Source organism: Oncorhynchus gorbuscha, unplaced genomic scaffold, assembly GCF_021184085.1.
Source record: "Oncorhynchus gorbuscha isolate QuinsamMale2020 ecotype Even-year unplaced genomic scaffold, OgorEven_v1.0 Un_scaffold_5920, whole genome shotgun sequence".
NCBI lineage: Eukaryota > Metazoa > Chordata > Actinopteri > Salmoniformes > Salmonidae > Oncorhynchus > Oncorhynchus gorbuscha.
Genome location: NW_025749627.1, coordinates 1,446 through 23,627, shown reverse-complemented (window position 1 = coordinate 23,627; position 22,182 = coordinate 1,446). Strand labels below are relative to the sequence as shown.

Below are 22,182 nucleotides of genomic sequence, written 5' to 3'. Positions count from 1 at the left end.
TTTGTGCTAACGTTCATCTCCTTGTCGTGCCAAACAAATGACACAAAGAGTACAAGAGGTGGAATGTTAGCACGAAACAGGTCTGTATTTCAGGCTAGCTGTGGTGTTTTAATGGGAGGTCTGGGTGCTTGTAGTATCTCTGTAGTAAGTCTGTTCTCTGGTCTCTCTCTCTACAGGTCTGATATCCAGAAAGACGCTATTTCAGGCCAAGGAAGACAGACGAGACAAATACGTGTTCGTTTTCTCGCGCTGCCATAGCAGCAACTCTCATCTCACATGGACACTGTAAAGAGCTGCAGGACTGTTTTTAAACAAAAAGAAAAGCCACTTTTGAGCATAGCTTTTCTATTGTTTCTTTTTAAAGTTAATTTAAATATTGTTATATTTTTCTTCCCAAAAGTACTGGTGGCTGCAGTCGTTTTGTCCTGTACTATATTGGGTTATTCTGTAAATAATTATTTTAATAGTTTCCTGTGAATTTATGAATGGTTTGTTTCTTTATCGTCTTGTTGACCACTTTTACTGCAACTTCTGATTCACCTGTTGATTGGTGTTATACCCTGGGATGAAAGGCTAGTTCTGGTTCACCTGTTGATTGGTGTTATACCCTGGGATGAAAGGCTAGTTCTGGTATACCCTGGGATGAAAGGCTAGTTCTGTTATACCCTGGGATGAAAGGCTAGTTCTGATTCACCTGTTGATTGGTGTTATACCCTGGGATGAAAGGCTAGTTCTGGTTCACCTGTTGATTGGTGTTATACCCTGGGATGAAAGGCTAGTTCTGGTTCACCTGTTGATTGGTGTTATACCCTGGGATGAAAGGCTAGTTCTGATATACCCTGGGTTGAAAGGCTAGTTCTGTTATACCCTGGGATGAAAGGCTAGCTCTGATATACCCTGGGTTGAAAGGCTAGCTCTGTTATACACTGGGATGAAAGGCTAGTTCTGTTATACCCTGGGATGAAAGGCTAGTTCTGGTTCACCTGTTGATTGGTGTTATACCCTGGGATGAAAGGCTAGTTCTGTTATACCCTGGGATGAAAGGCTAGTTCTGATATACCCTGGGATGAAAGGCTAGTTCTGATATACCCTGGGATGAAAGGCTAGTTCTGGTTCACCTGTTGATTGGTGTTATACCCTGGGATGAAAGGCTAGTTCTGGTTCACCTGTTGATTGGTGTTATACCCTGGGATGAAAGGCTAGTTCTGGTTCACCTGTTGATTAATGTTATACCCTGGGATGAAAGGCTAGTTCTGGTTCACCTGTTGATTAATGTTATACCCTGGAATGAAAGGCTAGTTCTGGTTCACCTGTTGATTAATGTTATACCCTGGGATGAAAGGCTAGTTCTGTTATACACTGGGATGAAAGGCTAGTTCTGTTATACCCTGGGATGAAAGGCTAGTTCTGTTATACCCTGGGATGAAAGGCTAGTTCTGGTTCACCTGTTGATTGGTGTTATACCCTGGGATGAAAGGCTAGTTCTGTTATACCCTGGGATGAAAGGCTAGTTCTGATATACCCTGGGATGAAAGGCTAGTTCTGTTATACCCTGGGATGAAAGGCTAGTTCTGTTATACCCTGGGATGAAAGGCTAGTTCTGTTATACCCTGGGATGAAAGGCTGATACCCTGGGATGAAAGGCTAGTTCTGAATCCCTGGGATACTAGCTCTGAATCAAAAAAAAGGTCCAAAGCAACGTGTTTATTTTTCGGCATTCTGGTACGACTCTTTTTACAGTGTCTTCACATAACGTCAGATTCCTCCATCTTGTTTTACTGTGGTGGTGTTGTAGTTTTGTTCTGTGTCTCGGTCTGTTGCCACTTCCTGTAGCCGTTCAGGTCTGACTGAGGGTGTATCCTAAATAGCAACCTATTCATTATGTAGGGGATTACTGTTGACCAGAGACCTATGGCCAAAACTAGTGCACTATATATAGGGAATAAGGTGCTATTTGTGTCGTGAGCCTGACTCCAGGTCAGTTCCCTGACAGGTCAGAGCCAGTTGGTCCGAGGTCCTCCCAGCTGAGTGACTCGGCGCTGTAGAATGGAGAGAGGAGAACGGTACCCACCGAGAGAAGAAGAGAGAGGGAGGCTACTTTCACCTACAGAGTTTCAAATAAAAAATAATAAAAATTTAAAAATGTTTCTTGTTAATATACATGTATTTGTATTTTTTAAAGATGGCATTAAGAAGAAAGGAAAACCTCTGAATGTACATTGTCTGTCTGTAAATATTTGCACCTGCGGTGCTCTCTGGTTCCAGTATTGTGTAGGAGAAAGCAGAGGAAGACTGTGATAACGTTGTGCATGTAGAAAGCAGCAGGGAATCAACATACAAATGACAACAACGAAATGACTTTCCACTCGTTGAATCTGGAGCCTGAATGTCTTCATCACCTGTCATCTCTCTTCATCCTAACTCGTTCAAACTTTTAATAAACATGTGTTGGCTTTTGTATCCAGAAGGAGGGTGTTGGTTTTCACTGGGATCCTGAGGGGGGTGTAGGTCAGTCAACATGTCTTCCTGAGGTGGGGGGGACACTGGGTGTCTGTCGTCTGTCTTACTGTGTTGAGGTGGGGGACACACTGGGTCTGTAGTCTGTCTTACTGTGTTGAGGTGGGGGGACACACTGGGTCTGTAGTCTGTCTTACTGTGTTGAGGTGGGGGACACTGGGTCTGTAGTCTGTCTTACTGTGTTGAGGTGGGGGACACTGGGTCTGTAGTCTGTCTTACTGTGTTGAGGTGGGGGGACACTGGGTCTGTAGTCTGTCTTACTGTGTTGAGGTGGGGGGACACTGGGTCTGTAGTCTGTGTTGAGGAGGGGGGCACTGGGTCTGTAGTCTGTCTTCTGTACTGTGTTGAGGTGGGGGGACACTGGGTCTGTAGTCTGTCTTACTGTGTTGAGGTGGGGGGGCACTGGGTCTGTAGTCTGTGTTGAGGGGGGGACACTGGGTCTGTAGTCTGTGTTGAGGAGGTGGGGGGGGACACTGGGTCTGTAGTCTGTGTTGAGGTGGGGGACACTGGGTCTGTAGTCTGTCTTACTGTGTTGAGGTGGGGGGGACACTGGGTCTGTAGTCTGTCTTACTGTGTTGAGGTGGGGGGGGGCACTGGGTCTGTAGTCTGTGTTGAGGAGGGGGGACTGGGTCTGTAGTCTGTGTTGAGGTGGGGGGGACACTGGGTCTGTAGTCTGTCTTACTGTGTTGAGGTGGGGGGACACTGGGTCTGTAGTCTGTGTTGAGGAGGGGGGGGGTCTGTACTGTGGTCTGTCTTAGTCTGTGTTGAGGTGGGGGGGACACTGGGTCTGTAGTCTGTCTTACTGTGTTGAGGTGGGGGGGACACTGGGTCTGTAGTCTGTGTTGAGGAGGGGGGGCACTGGGTCTGTAGTCTGTGTTGAGGAGGGGGGACACTGGGTCTGTAGTCTGTCTTACTGTGTGAGGTGGGGGGACACTGGGTCTGTAGTCTGTCTTACTGTGTTGAGGTGGGGGGGACACTGGGTCTGTAGTCTGTCTTACTGTGTTGAGGAGGGGGGACACTGGGTCTGTAGTCTGTTGAGGTGGGGGGGACACTGGGTCTGTCTTACTGTGTTGAGGTGGGTGGGGGACACTGGGTCTGTAGTCTGTCTTACTGTGTTGAGGAGGGGGGGACACTGGGTCTATAGTCTGTGTTGAGGTGGGGGACACTGTGTTGAGGTGGGGGGACACTGGGTCTGTAGTCTGTCTTACTGTGTTAAGGAGGGGGACACACTGGGTCTGTAGTCTGTTGAGGTGGGGGACACTGGGTCTGTCTTACTGTGTTGAGGTGGGTGGGGGACACTGGGTCTGTAGTCTGTCTTACTGTGTTGAGGAGGGGGGACACTGGGTCTATAGTCTGTGTTGAGGTGGGGGACACTGGGTCTGTAGTCTGTCTTACTGTGTTGAGGAGGGGGGACACTGGGTCTGTAGTCTGTCTTACTGTGTTGAGGAGGGGGGCACTGGGTCTGTAGTCTGTGTTGAGGAGGGGGGACACTGGGTCTGTAGTCTGTCTTACTGTGTTGAGGTGGGGGGACACTGGGTCTGTAGTCTGTCTTACTGTGTTGAGGAGGGGGGGACACTGGGTCTGTAGTCTGTGTTGAGGAGGGGGGGGGACACTGGGTCTGTAGTCTGTCTTACTGTGTTGAGGTGGGGGGACACTGGGTCTGTAGTCTGTGTTGAGGAGGGGGGCACTGGGTCTGTAGTCTGTCTTACTGTGTTGAGGTGGGGGGACACTGGGTCTGTAGTCTGTCTTACTGTGTTGAGGTGGGGGGGACACTGGGTCTGTAGTCTGTCTTACTGTGTTGAGGAGGGGGGACACACTGGGTCTGTAGTCTGTCTGTGTTGAGGAGGGGGACACTGGGTCTGTAGTCTGTCTTACTGTGTTGAGGAGGGGGGACACTGGGTCTGTAGTCTGTCTTACTGTGTTGAGGTGGGGGGACACTGGGTCTGTAGTCTGTCTTACTGTGTTGAGGTGGGGGGGACACTGGGTCTGTAGTCTGTCTTACTGTGTTAAGGAGGGGGGACACACTGGGTCTGTAGTCTGTTGAGGTGGGGGGGACACTGGGTCTGTAGTCTGTCTTACTGTGTTGAGGTGGGGGGACACTGGGTCTGTAGTCTGTCTTACTGTGTTGAGGGGGGACACTGGGTCTGTAGTCTGTGTTGAGGAGGGGGGACACTGGGTCTGTAGTCTGTCTTACTGTGTTGAGGAGGGGGGGACACTGGGTCTGTAGTCTGTTGAGGTGGGGGGGACACTGGGTCTGTCTTACTGTGTTGAGGTGGGGGGGGGACACACTGGGTCTGTAGTCTGTGTTGAGGTGGGGGGACACTGGGTCTAGTCTGTGTTGAGGAGGGGGGGCACTGGGTCTGTAGTCTGTTGAGGAGGGGGAGGCACTGGGTCTGTCGCCTGTGTTGAGGCTGGGGGGGAACACTGGGTCTGTCGTCTGTGTTGAGGTGGGGGGGGACACTGGGTCTGTCGTCTGTGTTGAGGTGGGGGGGGACACTGGGTCTGTCGCCTGTGTTGAGGTGGGGGGACACTGGGTCTGTCGTCTTAAGGAAACAGACTGACTGTACGACAGTGTCCTCTGTCCAGCTGCTCCAGACAGTCAGAGTAGCGCTGGGCTCGAGGAAGGGAGAACTGGAACAAGGAAAGGAAAGATGGATCTCTCAGAGAGAAGTCACGCTAGATTGATTTCAATTGAAGATTTTGGTTCAAGAGGCCCTGAATGTTGTGTCCGATCTGGACAATATTCTAGGGGAAACGCTGAGAGGAAATCCTAAGGCGCTCACCTCCAACCACTGCAGGAGCAGCTGCTCTCTGCTCTTCTCCCATCTCTCAGAACAAATGATTCTGAACAGCTCAGAGACAAAGTCCTCAGCCTTCACCTGTCCTGTCTGGGGGACGGAGGGGGGGCGAGAGGGACGGAGAGAAGGGCTCAGGGACGGAATGAGAGCTGCACCCGAAGAGACTCATCTTTACCAAACCAATATGGACACCTCAGGTGACCACTCAAAACAGTTTAACAGAACATCAACTCCATAATATTAGCAATAATTCTTTTAAAAAGTCCTTATGAACCAACAACCAAGGGGAAGTTTCCCAGACACATGTTAAACCTAATCCTGGATTCAACATAGAGTTTACATTTTAATCTGTGTGTCCAGGAAACTGCCCCCAGACGTCTAGTCTTATTACCCAGAGGAAATAGACCAGGTTGGTTATCTTGAGAGTGCAGTCCTTGGAGTCCTCTAGTCTTATGGAGTCCAGGATGAGTCCGGTCAGAAAGACATGGCACTGCCTCCCAAACACCATGTCCTCCCAGGACACATTGAAGCAGGCAAAAGCCACATCTGGACCTGGAGACAAGACTGTCTGGATGCAAATCACCTTGTTGACCACGACTCAGCAGGGAATATATATATATATATATATAGACAAACAGAACCTCTACAGTCTAAACTACTGTTGGATACGTGCCAAATGACTCCCTCTTCCTTTCGTTATAGTGCTTTGCTTTTAACCAGTAGTGCACTATTTAGGGAGTAGTCTTCCATTAGGGACACAGCCTGTTTCTCATTACACAGAGGAAACCAACAGCAGACAACAGTCCTGTTCTAATGAACTAGAGGAGTACAGCTCCATGATAGTTGTTCTCTCCTACCAAGACTAGTAAACACAGGAAACCAACAGTCCTGTTGTAATGAACTAGAAGGGTACAGCTCCATGATAGTTGTTCTCTCCTGCTGTGGTCAGTAAACAGAGGAAACCAACAGCAGACAACAGTCCAGGACTAGTAAACACCTTCCATACCACACTACATACTACACCACACGCTACATACCACGACGAAGACTAGTAAACACCTTCCATACCACGACCAAGACTAGTAAACACCTTCCATACCACGACCAAGACTAGTAAACACCTTCCATACCAAGACTAGTAAACACCTTCCATACCACGACCAAGACTAGTAAACACCTTCCATACCAAGACTAGTAAACACATTCCATACCAAGACTAGTAAACACCTTCCATACCACGACCAAGACTAGTAAACACCTTCCATAACACGACCAAGACTAGTAAACACCTTTCATACCACGCTACATACCACGACCAAGACTAGTAAACACATTCCATACCAATACTAGTAAACACCTTCCATAGCACGCTACATACCAAGACTAGTAAACACCTTCCATACCACACTACATACCAAGACTAGTAAACACATTCCATACCACACTACATACCAAGACTAGTAAACACATTCCATACCACACTACATACCAAGACTAGTAAACACCTTCCATACCACGCTACATACCACGAAGACTAGTAAACACCTTCCATACCACGACCAAGACTAGTAAACACCTTCCATACCACGACTAGTAAACACATTCCATACCACGCTACATACCAAGACTAGTAAACACATTCCAGACCACGACTAGTAAACACATTCCATACCACGACCACGACTAGTAAACACCTTCCATACCACGCTACATACCACGACCAAGACTAGTAAACACCTTCCATACCACGACCACGACTAGTAAACACATTCCATACCACGACCACGACTAGTAAACACCTTCCATACCACGACCAAGACTAGTAAACACCTTCCATACGACACTACATACCGCGACTAAGACTAGTAAACACCTTCCATACCACGACTAGTAAACACCTTCCATACCACGACTAGTAAACACCTTCCATACCACGCTACATACCACGACCAAGACTAGTAAACACCTTCCATACCACGACCAAGACTAGTAAACACCTTCCATACCACGACCAAGACTAGTAAACACCTTCCATACCACGACCAAGACTAGTAAACACATTCCATACCACGCTACATACCAAGACTAGTAAACATCTTCCATACCACGACCAAGACTAGTAAACACCTTCCATACCACGACCAAGACTAGTAAACACCTTCCATACCACGCTACATACCACGACCAAGACTAGTAAACACCTTCCATACCACGACCAAGACTAGTAAACACCTTCCATACCACGACCAAGACTAGTAAACACCTTCCATACCACGCACCAAGACTAGTAAACACATTCCATACCACGACCAAGACTAGTAAACACATTCCATACCACGCTACATACCAAGACTAGTAAACACCTTCCATACCACGACCAAGACTAGTAAACACCTTCCATACCACGACCAAGACTAGTAAACACCTTCCATACCACGCTACATACCACGACCAAGACTAGTAAACACCTTCCATACCACGACTAAGACTAGTAAACACCTTCCATACCCACTCATAACCAAGACTAGTAAACACCTTCCATACCACGACCAAGACTAGTAAACACCTTCCATACCACGACCACGACTAGTAAACACCTTCCATACCACGACCACGACTAGTAAACACCTTCCATACCACGACCAAGACTAGTAAACACCTTCCATACCACGACCAAGACTAGTAAACACCTTCCATACCACACCAAGACTAGTAAACACCTTCCATACCACGACCAAGATTAGTAAACACATTCCATACCACACTACATACCAAGACTAGTAAACACCTTCCATACCACACTACATACCAAGACTAGTAAACACCTTCCATACCACACTACATACCAAGACTAGTAAACACCTTCCATACCACGCTACATACCACGACCAAGACTAGTAAACACCTTCCATACCACGACCAAGACTAGTAAACACCTTCCATACCACGACTAGTAAACACATTCCATACCACGCTACATACCAAGACTAGTAAACACATTCCATACCACGACCACGACTAGTAAACACATTCCATACCACGACCAAGACTAGTAAACACCTTCCATACCACGCTACATACCACGACCAAGACTAGTAAACACCTTCCATACCACGACCACGACTAGTAAACACATTCCATACCACGACCACGACTAGTAAACACCTTCCATACCACGCTACATACCACGACCAAGACTAGTAAACACCTTCCATACCACGACCAAGACTAGTAAACACCTTCCATACCACGACCAAGACTAGTAAACACATTCCATACCACGACTAGTAAACACCTTCCATACCACGCTACATACCACGACAAAGACTAGTAAACACCTTCCATACCACAACCAAGACTAGTAAACACCTTCCATACCACGACCAAGACTAGTAAACACATTCCATACCACGCTACATACCAAGACTAGTAAACACCTTCCATACCACGACTAGTAAACACCTTCCATACCACGACTAGTAAACACCTTCCATACCACGCTACATACCACGACCAAGACTAGTAAACACCTTCCATACCACGACCAAGACTAGTAAACACCTTCCATACCACGACCAAGACTAGTAAACACCTTCCATACCACGCTACATACCAAGACTAAGACTAGTAAACACCTTCCATACCACGGCCAAGACTAGTAAACACCTTCCATACCACGACCAAGACTAGTAAACACCTTCCATACCACGACCAAGACTAGTAAACACCTTCCATACCAAGACTAGTAAACACCTTCCATACCACGACCAAGACTAGTAAACACCTTCCATACCACAACCAAGACTAGTAAACACCTTCCATACCACGACCAAGACTAGTAAACACCTTCCATACCACGACTAGTAAACACCTTCCATACCACGACCAAGACTAGTAAACACCTTCCATACCACGACTACATACCACGACCAAGACTAGTAAACACCTTCCATACCACGACCAAGACTAGTAAACACCTTCCATACCACGACCAAGACTAGTAAACACCTTCCATACCACGACCAAGACTAGTAAACACCTTCCATACCACGACCAAGACTAGTAAACACCTTCCATACCACGACCAAGACTAGTAAACACCTTCCATACCACGACCAAGACTAGTAAACACCTTCCATACCACGACCAAGACTAGTAAACACCTTCCATACCACGACCAAGACTAGTAAACACCTTCCATACCACGACCAAGACTAGTAAACACCTTCCATACCACGACCAAGATTAGTAAACACATTCCATACCACACTACATACCAAGACTAGTAAACACCTTCCATACCACACTACATACCAAGACTAGTAAACACCTTCCATACCACACTACATACCAAGACTAGTAAACACCTTCCATACCACGCTACATACCACGAGACTAGTAAACACCTTCCATACCACGACCAAGACTAGTAAACACCTTCCATACCACGACTAGTAAACACATTCCATACCACGCTACATACCAAGACTAGTAAACACATTCCATACCACGACCACGACTAGTAAACACATTCCATACCACGACTAGTAAACACCTTCCATACCACGCTACATACCACGACCAAGACTAGTAAACACCTTCCATACCACGACCACGACTAGTAAACACATTCCATACCACGACCACGACTAGTAAACACCTTCCATACCACGCTACATACCACGACCAAGACTAGTAAACACCTTCCATACCACGACCAAGACTAGTAAACACCTTCCATACCACCACCAAGACTAGTAAACACATTCCATACTACGACTAGTAAACACCTTCCATACCACGCTACATACCACGACAAAGACTAGTAAACACCTTCCATACCACAACCAAGACTAGTAAACACCTTCCATACCACGACCAAGACTAGTAAACACATTCCATACCACGCTACATACCAAGACTAGTAAACACCTTCCATACCACGACTAGTAAACACCTTCCATACCACGACTAGTAAACACCTTCCATACCACGCTACATACCACGACCAAGACTAGTAAACACCTTCCATACCACGACCAAGACTAGTAAACACCTTCCATACCACGACCAAGACTAGTAAACACCTTCCATACCACGCTACATACCACGACCAAGACTAGTAAACACCTTCCATACCACGGCCAAGACTAGTAAACACCTTCCATACCACGACCAAGACTAGTAAACACCTTCCATACCACGACCAAGACTAGTAAACACCTTCCATACCAAGACTAGTAAACACCTTCCATACCACGACCAAGACTAGTAAACACCTTCCATACCACGACCAAGACTAGTAAACACCTTCTATACCACGACCAAGACTAGTAAACACCTTCCATACCACGACCAAGACTAGTAAACACCTTCCATACCACGACCAAGACTAGTAAACACCTTCCATACCACGCTACATACCACGACCAAGACTAGTAAACACCTTCCATACCACGACCAAGACTAGTAAATACCTTCCATACCACGACCAAGACTAGTAAACACCTTCCATACCACGACCAAGACTAGTAAACACCTTCCATACCACGACCAAGACTAGTAAACACCTTCCATACCACGACCAAGACTAGTAAACACCTTCCATACCACGCTACATACCACGACCAAGACTAGTAAACCCCCTCCATACCACGACCAAGACTAGTAAACACCTTCCATACCACGACCACGACTAGTAAACACCTTCCATACCACGACCAAGACTAGTAAACACCTTCCATACCACGCTACATAAACGACCAAGACTAGTAAACACCACAATACACGCTACATACCACAACACACGCTACATACCACGACCAAGACTAGTAAACACCTTCCATACCAAGACTAGTAAACACCTTCCATACCATGCTACATACCACAATACACGCTACATACCACGCTACATACCACACCACACGCTACATACCACGACCAAGACTAGTAAACACATTCCATACCACGCTACATACCAAGACCATGACTAGTAAACACAATCCATACCATGCTACATACCACGACCAAGACTAGTAAACACTCTACATACTACACCACACGCTACATACCACGCTACATACCACGACCAAGACTAGTAAACACATTCCATACCAAGACTAGTAAACACATTCCATACCAAGACTAGTAAACACCTTCCATACCACGACCAAGACTAGTAAACACCTTCCATACCACGACCAAGACTAGTAAACACCTTCCATACCACGCTACATACCACGACCAAGACTAGTAAACACCTTCCATACCACGGCCAAGACTAGTAAACACCTTCCATACCACGACCAAGACTAGTAAACACCTTCCATACCACGACCAAGACTAGTAAACACCTTCCATACCAAGACTAGTAAACACCTTCCATACCACGACCAAGACTAGTAAACACCTTCCATACCACGACCAAGACTAGTAAACACCTTCCATACCACGACCAAGACTAGTAAACACCTTCCATACCACGACTAGTAAACACCTTCCATACCACGACCAAGACTAGTAAACACCTTTCATAACACGCTACATACCGCGACCAAGACTAGTAAACACCTTCCATACCACGACTAGTAAACACCCGTCCATACCACGCTACATACCACGACCAAGACTAGTAAACACCTTCCATACCACGCTACATACCACGACCAAGACTAGTAAACACCTTCCATACCACGACTAGTAAACACATTCCATACCACGCTACATACCACGACCAAGACGAGTAAACACCTTCCATACCACGCTACATACCACGACCAAGACTAGTAAACACCTTCCATACCACGCTACATGCCACGACTAGTAAACACCTTCCATACCACGACCAAGACTAGTAAACATCTTCCATACCACGACTAGTAAACATCTTCCATACCACGACCAAGACTAGTAAACACCTTCCATACCACGACCAAGACTAGTAAACACCTTCCATACCACGACTAGTAAACACCTTCCATACCACGACCAAGACTAGTAAACACCTTCCATACCACGACCAAGACTAGTAAACACCTTCCATACCACGACCAAGACTAGTAAACACCTTCCATACCACGGCCAAGACTAGTAAACACATCCCATACCACACTACATACCAAGACTAGTAAACACCTTCCATACCACGCTACATACTACACCACACGCTACATACCACGACCAAGACTAGTAAACACCTTCCATACCAAGACTAGTAAACACATTCCATACCACGATTAGTAAACACCTTCCATACCAAGACGAGTAAACACCTTCCATACCAAGACTAGTAAACACCTTCCATACCACGACCAAGACTAGTAAACACCTTCCATACCAAGACGAGTAAACACCTTCCATACCAAGACTAGTAAACACCTTCCATACCACGACCAAGACTAGTAAACACCTTCCATACCACGACCAAGACTAGTAAACACCTTCCATACCACGCTACATACAACGACCAAGACTAGTAAACACCACAATACACGCTACATACCACGCTACATACCACAACACACGCTACATACCACGACCAAGACTAGTAAACACCTTCCATACCATGCTACATACCACAATACACGCTACATACCACGCTACATACCACACCACACGCTACATACCACGACCAAGACTAGTAAACACATTCCATACCACGCTACATACTACACCACACGCTACATACCACGCTACATACCACGACCAAGACTAGTAAACACATTCCATACCACACGCTACATACTACACCACACGCTACATACCAAGACCATGACTAGTAAACACAATCCATACCATGCTACATACCACGACCAAGACTAGTAAACACTCTACATACTACACCACACGCTACATACCACACTACATACCACGACCAAGACTAGTAAACACATTCCATACCACACGCTACATACCAAGACCATGACTAGTAAACACAATCCATACCATGCTACATACCACGACCAAGACTAGTAAACACGCTACATACCACACCAAACGCTACATACCAAAACTAGTAAACACAATCCATACCATGCTACATACCACAACCTTTGTCTACTATTACCATAGACTACCATGAGACTGTTACTATAGACTAGAATATCTACTACCATGAGACTGTTACTATAGACTACCATGAGACTGTTACTATAGACTACCATGAGACTGTTACTATAGACTAGAATATCTACTACCATGAGACTGTTACTATAGACTAGAATATCTACTACCATGAGACTGTTACTATAGACTACCATGAGACTGTTACTATAGACTACCATGAGACTGTTACTATAGACTAGAATATCTACTACCATGAGACTGTTACGGTAGACTACCACTATAGACTTCTATATCTACTACCATGAGACTGATTTCAGAAAGTTGTCTCCATCTCCCCCTTGTGGACAGGGAGGCGTACTGCATGCAGTGGTCTCACAGCGTTTACTGAGCACAGAAACATAGATATCAACCATCTCACAGTAACATAGATATCAAACCATCTCACAGTAACATAGATATCAAACCATCTCACAGTAACATAGATATCAAACCATCTCACAGTAACATAGATATCAAACCATCTCACAGTAACATAGATATCAAACCATCTCACAGTAACATAGATATCAAACCAACATAGATATCAAACCATCTCACAGTAACATAGATATCAAACCATCTCACAGTAACATAGATATCAAACCATCTCACAGTAACATAGATATCAAACCATCTCACAGTAACATAGATATCAAACCATCTCACAGTAACATAGATATCAAACCATCTCACAGTAACATAGATATCAAACCATCTCACAGTAACATAGATATCAAACCATCTCACAGTAACATAGATATCAAACCATCTCACAGTAACATAGATATCAAACCATCTCACAGTAACATAGATATCAAACCAACATAGATATCAAACCATCTCACAGTAACATAGATATCAAACCATCTCACAGTAACATAGATATCAAACCAACATAGATATCAAACCATCTCACAGTAACATAGATATCAAACCAACATAGATATCAAACCATCTCACAGTAACATAGATATCAAACCAACATAGATATCAAACCATCTCACAGTAACAGGTGAAGGACTTACTCTTCATATCTCCTCTCACATTTAGGTCTTTGTCGGCTCCGTAACCTGAGGGGGAAAAGTATCTTTTTAAAATTTACCTTTGGAAAATACGTGGAAACTGACTACACAGAGTGTAGGCTAACTACTATACAGAGTGTAGGCTAAATACATGGCCACTGACTATACAGAGTGTAGGCTAAATACATGGCCACTGACTATACAGAGTGTAGGCTAAATACTATACAGAGTGTAGGCTAAATACTATACAGAGTGTAGGCTAAATACTATACAGAGTGTAGGCTAAATACTATACAGAGTGTAGGCTAAATACTATACAGAGTGTAGGCTAAATACTATACAGAGTGTAGGCTAACTACTATACAGAGTGTAGGCTAAATACTATACAGAGTGTAGGCTAAATACTATACAGAGTGTAGGCTAAATACTATACAGAGTGTAGGCTAAATACTATACAGAGTGTAGGCTAAATACTATACAGAGTGTAGGCTAACTACTATACAGAGTGTAGGCTAACTACTATACAGAGTGTAGGCTAAATACTATACAGAGTGTAGGCTAAATACTATACAGAGTGTAGGCTAAATACTATACAGAGTGTAGGCTAACTACTATACAGAGTGTAGGCTAACTACTACACAGAGTGTAGGCTAAATACTACACAGAGTGTAGGCTAAATACTACACAGAGTGTAGGCTAACTACTATACAGAGTGTAGGCTAACTACTATACAGAGTGTAGGCTAAATACATGTCCACTGACTACAGAGTGTAGGCTAAATACTATACAGAGTGTAGGCTAAATACTATACAGAGTGTAGGCTAAATACTATACAGAGTGTAGGCTAACTACTATACAGAGTGTAGGCTAAATACTATGCAGAGTGTAGGCTAAATACTATGCAGAGTGTAGGCTAAATACATGGCCACTGACTATACAGAGTGTAGGCTAAATACTATACAGAGTGTAGGCTAAATATATGGCCACTGACTACACAGAGTGTAGGCTAAATACTACACAGAGTGTAGGCTAACTACTATACAGAGTGTAGGCTAAATACTATACAGAGTGTAGGCTAAATACTATACGGAGTGTAGGCTAAATACATGGCCACTGACTATACAGAGTGTAGGCTAAATACTATACAGAGTGTAGGCTAAATACTATACAGAGTGTAGGCTAAATACATGGCCACTGACTATACAGAGTGTAGGCTAAATACTATACAGAGTGTAGGCTAAATACTATACAGAGTGTAGGCTAAATACTATACGGAGTGTAGGCTAAATACTATACAGAGTGTAGGCTAAATACTACACAGAGTGTAAGCTAAATACTATACAGAGTGTAGGCTAAATACATGGCCACTGACTATAAAGAGTGTAGGCTAAATACTATACAGAGTGTAAGCTAAATACTATACAGAGTGTAGGCTAAATACATGGCCACTGACTATACAGAGTGTAGGCTAAATACATGGCCACTGACTATACAGGGTGTAGGCTAAATACTATACAGAGTGTAGGCTAAATACATGTCCATTGACTATACAGAGTGTAGGCTAAATACTATACAGAGTGTAGGCTAAATACATGTCCACTGACTACACAGAGTGTAGGCTAAATACTATACAGAGTGTAGGCTAAATACTATACAGAGTGTAGGCTAAATACTATACAGAGTGTAGGCTAAATACTATACAGAGTGTAGGCTAAATACATGTCCACTGACTATACAGAGTGTAGGCTAAATACTATACAGAGTGTAGGCTAAATACATGTCCACTGACTACACAGAGTGTAGGCTAAATACTATACAGAGTGTAGGCTAAATACTACACAGTGTAGGCTAAATACTATACAGAGTGTAGGCTAAATACATGTCCACTGACTACACAGAGTGTAGGCTAAATACTATACAGAGTGTAGGCTAAATACTACAGAGTGTAGGCTAAATACTACAGAGTGTAGGCTAAACACTATACAGAGTGTAGGCTAAATACTATACAGAGTGTAGGCTAAATACTATACAGAGTGTAGGCTAAATACTATACAGAGTGTAGGCTAAATACTACACAGAGTGTAGGCTAAATACTATACAGAGTGTAGGCTAAATACTACACAGAGTGTAGGCTAAATACTACAGAGTGTAGGCTAAATACTACACAGAGTGTAGGCTAAATACTACACAGAGTGTAGGCTAAATACTATACAGAGTGTAGGCTAAATACTATACAGAGTGTAGGCTAAATACTATACAGAGTGTAGGCTAAATACTATACAGAGTGTAGGCTAAATACATGTCCATTGACTATACAGAGTGTAGGCTAAATACTATACAGAGTGTAGGCTAAATACTATACAGAGTGTAGGCTAAATACTATACAGAGTGTAGGCTAAATACTATACAGAGTGTAGGCTAAATACTATACAGAGTGTAGGCTAAATACTATACAGAGTGTAGGCTAAATACTATACAGAGTGTAGGCTAAATACTATACAGAGTGTAGGCTAAATACTATACAGAGTGTAGGCTAAATACTATACAGAGTGTAGGCTAAATACTATACAGAGTGTAGGCTAAATACTACATTACATTACATTTACATTTAAGTCATTTAGCAGACGCTCTTATCCAGAGCGACTTACAAATTGGTGCATTCACCTTATGACATCCAGTGGGACAGTCACTTAACAATAGTGCATCTAAAACTTAGGGGGGGTGGGGTGAGAGGGATTACTTAACCTATCCTAGGTATTCCTTAAAGAGGTGGGGTTTCAGGTGTCTCCGGAAGGTGGTGATTGACTCCGCTTGTCCTGGCGTCGTGAGGGAGTTTGTCCACCATTGGGGGGCCAGGGCAGCGAACAGTTTTGACTGGGCTGAGCGGGAGCTGTACTTCCTCAGTGGTAGGGAGGCGAGCAGGCCAGAGGTGGATGAACGCAGTGCCCTTGTTTGGGTGTAGGGCCTGATCAGAGCCTGGAGGTACTGAGGTGCCGTTCCCCTCACAGCTCCGTAGGCAAGCACCATGGTCTTGTAGCGGATGCGAGCTTCAACTGGAAGCCAGTGGAGAGAACGGAGGAGCGGGGTGACGTGAGAGAACTTGGGAAGGTTGAACACCAGACGGGCTGCGGCGTTCTGGATGAGTTGAAGGGGTTTAATGGCACAGGCAGGGGAGCCCAGCCAACAGCGAGTTGCAGTAATCCAGACGGGAGATGACAAGTGCCTGGATTAGGACCTGCGCCGCTTCCTGTGTGAGGCAGGGTCGTACTCTGCGGATGTTGTAGAGCATGAACCTACAGGAACGGGCCACCGCCTTGATGTTAGTTGAGAACGACAGGGTGTTGTCCAGGATCACACCAAGGTTCTTGGCGCTCTGGGAGGAGGACACAGTGGAGTTGTCAACCGTGATGGCGAGATCATGGAACGGGCAGTCCTTCCCGGGAGGAAGAGCAGCTCCGTCTTGCCGAGGTTCAGCTTGAGGTGGTGATCCGTCATCCACACTGATATGTCTGCCAGACATGCAGAGATGCGATTCGCCACCTGGTCATCAGAAGGGGGAAAGGAGAAGATTAATTGTGTGTCGTCTGCATAGCAATGATAAGAGAGACCATGTGAGGTTATGACAGAGCCAAGTGACTTGGTGTATAGCGAGAATAGGAGAGGGCCAAGAACAGAGCCCTGGGGACACCAGTGGTGAGAGCGCGTGGTGAGGAGACAGATTCTCGCCACGCCACCTGGTAGGAGCGACCTGTCAGGTAGGACGCAACCCAGCGTGGGCCGCGCCGGGAGATGCCCAACTCGGAGAGGGTGGAGAGGAGGATCTGATGGTTCACAGTATCGAAGGCAGCCGATAGATCTAGAAGGATGAGAGCAGAGGAGAGAGAGTTAGCTTTAGCAGTGCGGAGCGCTCCGTGATACAGAGGAGAGAGCAGTCTCAGTTGAATGACTAGTCTTGAAACCTGACTGATTTGGATCAAGAAGGTCATTCAGAGAGAGATAGCGGGAGAGCTGGCCAAGGACGGCACGTTCAAGAGTTTTGGAGAGAAAAGAAAGAAGGGATACTGGTCTGTAATTGTTGACATCGGAGGGATCGAGTGTAGGTTTTTTCAGAAGGGGTGCAACTCTCGCTCTCTTGAAGACGGAAGGGACGTAGCCAACGGTCAGGGATGAGTTGATGAGCGAGGTGAGGTAAGGGAGAAGGTCTCCGGAAATGGTCTGGAGAAGAGAGGAGGGGATAGGGTCAAGCGGGCAGGTTGTTGGGCGGCCGGCCGTCACAAGACGCGAGATTTCATCTGGAGAGAGAGGGAGAAAGAGGTCAGAGCATAGGGTAGGGCAGTGTGAGCAGAACCAGCGGTGTCGTTTGACTTAGCAAACGAGGATCGGATGTCGTCGACCTTCTTTTCAAAATGGTTGACGAAGTCATCTGCAGAGAGGGAGGAGGGGGGGGGGGGCGGAGGATTCAGGAGGGAGGAGAAGGTGGCAAAGAGCTTCCTAGGGTTAGAGGCAGAAGCTTGGAATTTAGCGTGGTAGAAAGTGGCTTTAGCAGCAGAGACAGAGGAGGAAAATGTAGAGAGGAGGGAGTGAAAGGATGCCAGGTCCGCAGGGAGGCGAGTTTTCCTCCATTTCCGCCGGCTGCCCGGAGCCCTGTTCTGTGAGCTCGCAATGAGTCATCGAGCCACGGAGCGGGAGGGGAGGACCGAGCCGGCCTGGAGGATAGGGGACATAGAGAGTCAAGGGATGCAGAGAGGGAGGAGAGGAGGGTTGAGGAGGCAGAATCAGGAGATAGGTGGGAGAAGGTTTGAGCGGAGGGAAGAGATGATAGGATGGAAGAGGAGAGAGTAGCGGGGAGAGAGAGCGAAGGTTGGGACGGCGCGATACCATCCGAGTAGGGGCAGTGTGGGAGGTGTTGGATGAGAGCGAGAGGGAAAAGGATACAAGGCAGTGGTCGGAGACTTGGAGGGGAGTTGCAATGAGGTTAGTGGAAGAACAGCATCTAGTAAAGATGAGGTCGAGCGTATTGCCTGCCTTGTGAGTAGGGGGAAGGTGAGAGGGTGAGGTCAAAAGAGGAGAGGAGGGAAAGAAGGAGGCAGAGAGGAAAGAGTCAAAGGTAGACGTGGGGAGGTTAAAGTCGCCCAGAACTGTGAGAGGTGAGCCGTCCTCAGGAAAGGAGCTTATCAAGGCATCAAGCTCATTGATGAACTCTCCGAGGGAACCTGGAGGGCGATAAATGATAAGGATGTTAAGCTTGAAAGGGCTAGTGACTGTGACAGCATGGAATTCAAAGGAGGCGATAGACAGATGGGTAAGGGGAGAAAGAGAGAATGACCACTTGGGAGAGATGAGGATCCCGGTGCCACCACCCCGCTGACCAGACGCTCTCGGGGTGTGCGAGAACACGTGGGCGGACGAAGAGAGAGCAGTAGGAGTAGCAGTGTTGTCTGTGGTGATCCATGTTTCCGTCAGGGCCAAGAAGTCGAGGGACTGGAGGGAGGCATGGGCTGAGATGAACTCTGCCTTGTTGACCGCAGATTGGCAGTTCCAGAGGCTACCGGAGACCTGGAACTCCACGTGGGTCGTGCGCGCTGGGACCACCAGAGTAGGGTGGCTGCGGCCACGCGGTGAGGAGCGTTTGTATGGTCTGTGCAGAGAGGAGAGAACAGGGATAAACCGACACATAGTTGACAGGCTACAGAAGAGGCTACGCTAATGCAAAGGAGATTGAATGACAAGTGGACTACACGTCTCGAATGTTCAGAAAGTTAAGCTACGTAGCAAGAATCTTATTGACCAAAATGATTAAAATGATACAGTACTGCTGAAGTAGGCCAGCTGGCAGTGGGTGCGTTGTTGACACTACACTAATCAAGTCGCTCCGCTGAGTGTAATAGTTTCTGCAGTGTTGCTATTCGGGGCTAGCAGGCTAGCTAGCAGTGTTGTTTACGTTACGCTATGCTAAAAGAACGACAATAGATGGCTAGCGAACCTAGAAAATCGCTCTAGACTACACAATTATCTTTGATACAAAGACGGCTATGTAGCTAGCTAAGTAGCTAGCTACGATCAAACAAATCAAACCGTTGTACTGTAATGAAAATGAAGTGAAAATGTGATACAACCTGTGAATGCGACCGGGTAGTTGAGTTCTATACAGAAGACGTTGGCTAGCGTTGGCTAGCTGTTGGCTAGCTAGCAGAGTCACCTACGTTAAGGACGACAAATAGCTGGCTAGCTAACCTCGGTAAATTAAGATAATCACTCTAAGACTACACACTCTAAACCTAAACAACACAATTATCTTGGATACGATGATACTATACAGAGTGTAGGCTAAATACATATCCACTGACTACACAGAGTGTAGGCTAAATACTACACAGAGTGTAGGCTAAATACTATACAGAGTGTAGGCTAAATACATGTCCACTGACTAGAAGAGCTGACCTGGGTGTGGAGGACTGGCTGTGTAGATGAAGAGCTGATCTGTGTGTGGAGGGCTGGCTGTGTAGATGAAGAGCTGACCTGTGTGTGGAGGACTGGCTGTGTAGATTAGGCTCTGGGTGAAGTATCCTCCAGGCTCCCCTCTGCCCAGGACCGGAGGGTGGTCAACCCTGAGAACACAGCCCCGCACAGGGAACAAGCAGCCCACCAGGGCAGGTCTGCTCCAATGGAAGTCTTCTATTCAGAGAGACAGACACAGAGAGAATCAAGCCTCTAAGAGATATCCTCTCCCCTGGTATGAGACATACTGAACACAACCCTCAGGCCAGGCCTGCTCCAATGGCAGTCTTCTACTCAGAGAGAGAGAGACAGAGTGAGGGAGAGAGAAAGAAAGAGATAGAGAGAGAGAGAGAGAGAAAGAAAGAGAGAGAGAGAGAGAGAAAGAAAGAGAGAGAGAGAGAAAGAAAGAGATAGAAAGAGAGAGAGAGAAAGAAAGACAGAGAGAAAAATCAAGCCTCTAAGAGATATCCTCTCCCCTGGTATGAAACATACTGAACACAGCCCTCAGGCCAGGCCTGCTCCAAGGCATGCCATCTACACCTGAGACACAGACCCAAGAGACCCGGTGAGATCAGAAGTATCTTTCAGGGTAAAGGAAACAGTCTCAACAGTATTCTGACCCAATCTCACTCTGACAGACATTCTCTACATGTATGTTATAGACAGTACAGTGTGAAAACTGCTTCTCCAATATAAATCCCCCATCACACCTGTTGTCATGGTGACGTTGGCTAGCTGAGCTCAAGTCATGGGGTCTAATGGTCGTCTGGTAACGAACTGAGCATGTGCCCGGATGTCAAATTAAAAAGGCACCTCTTTGAGAATGGAGTTATTTGTCTTCTTCTATAAACCTCAAACCCCGGTTTGGTCTTCTATAAACCCCCAGTCTGGTCTGTTTGTTCTTCTATAAACCCCGGTCTGGTCTGTTTGGTGTTCTATAAACCCTCGGTCTGGTCTGTTTGGTCTTCTATAAACCCAAACCCCGGTCTGGTCTGTTTGGTCTTCTATAAACCCTGGTCTGGTCTGTTTGGATTTCTATAAACCCAAACCCCGGTCTGGTCTGTTTGGTCTTCTATAAACCCCGGTCTGGTCTGTTTTGTCTTCTATAAACCCCGGTCTGGTCTGTTTGGTCTTCTATAAACCCCGGTCTGGTCTGTTTGGTCTTCTATAAACCCCGGTCTGGTCTGTTTGGTCTTCTATAAACCCAAACCCCAGTCTGGTCTGTTTGGTCTTCTATAAACCCA

At 46.1% G+C, this 22,182-nt stretch overlaps 1 protein-coding gene across 1 annotated transcript; it reads right to left on the bottom strand.

The window, feature by feature from the left end:
• Nucleotides 1-4,913: 4,913 nt before the first annotated feature.
• On the bottom strand, nt 4,914-21,658 carry LOC124029258 (BTB/POZ domain-containing protein KCTD19-like). Its single transcript, XM_046341031.1, has 7 exons — nt 21,649-21,658; nt 21,431-21,478; nt 20,960-21,115; nt 14,444-14,488; nt 5,707-5,867; nt 5,301-5,405; nt 4,914-5,148 (listed from the first exon to the last, which is right to left on the bottom strand). Exons 1-7 carry the CDS (start codon nt 21,656-21,658, stop codon nt 5,062-5,064), a joined length of 612 nt encoding a protein of 203 aa, XP_046196987.1. The 3' UTR covers nt 4,914-5,061.
• Nucleotides 21,659-22,182: the final 524 nt, after the last annotated feature.

Bases quoted from the DNA above. Each gene is read 5' to 3' on its own strand.
- LOC124029258 (XM_046341031.1), bottom strand. The intron at 21,116-21,430 runs GTATGTTTCATA...CTCTCTGAATAG, and splicing joins TGGCCTGAGGGCTGTGTTCA to AAGACTTCCATTGGAGCAGA. The intron at 14,489-20,959 runs GTCAGCTCTTCA...TTTCCCCCTCAG, and splicing joins AGCCAGTCCTCCACACACAG to GTTACGGAGCCGACAAAGAC.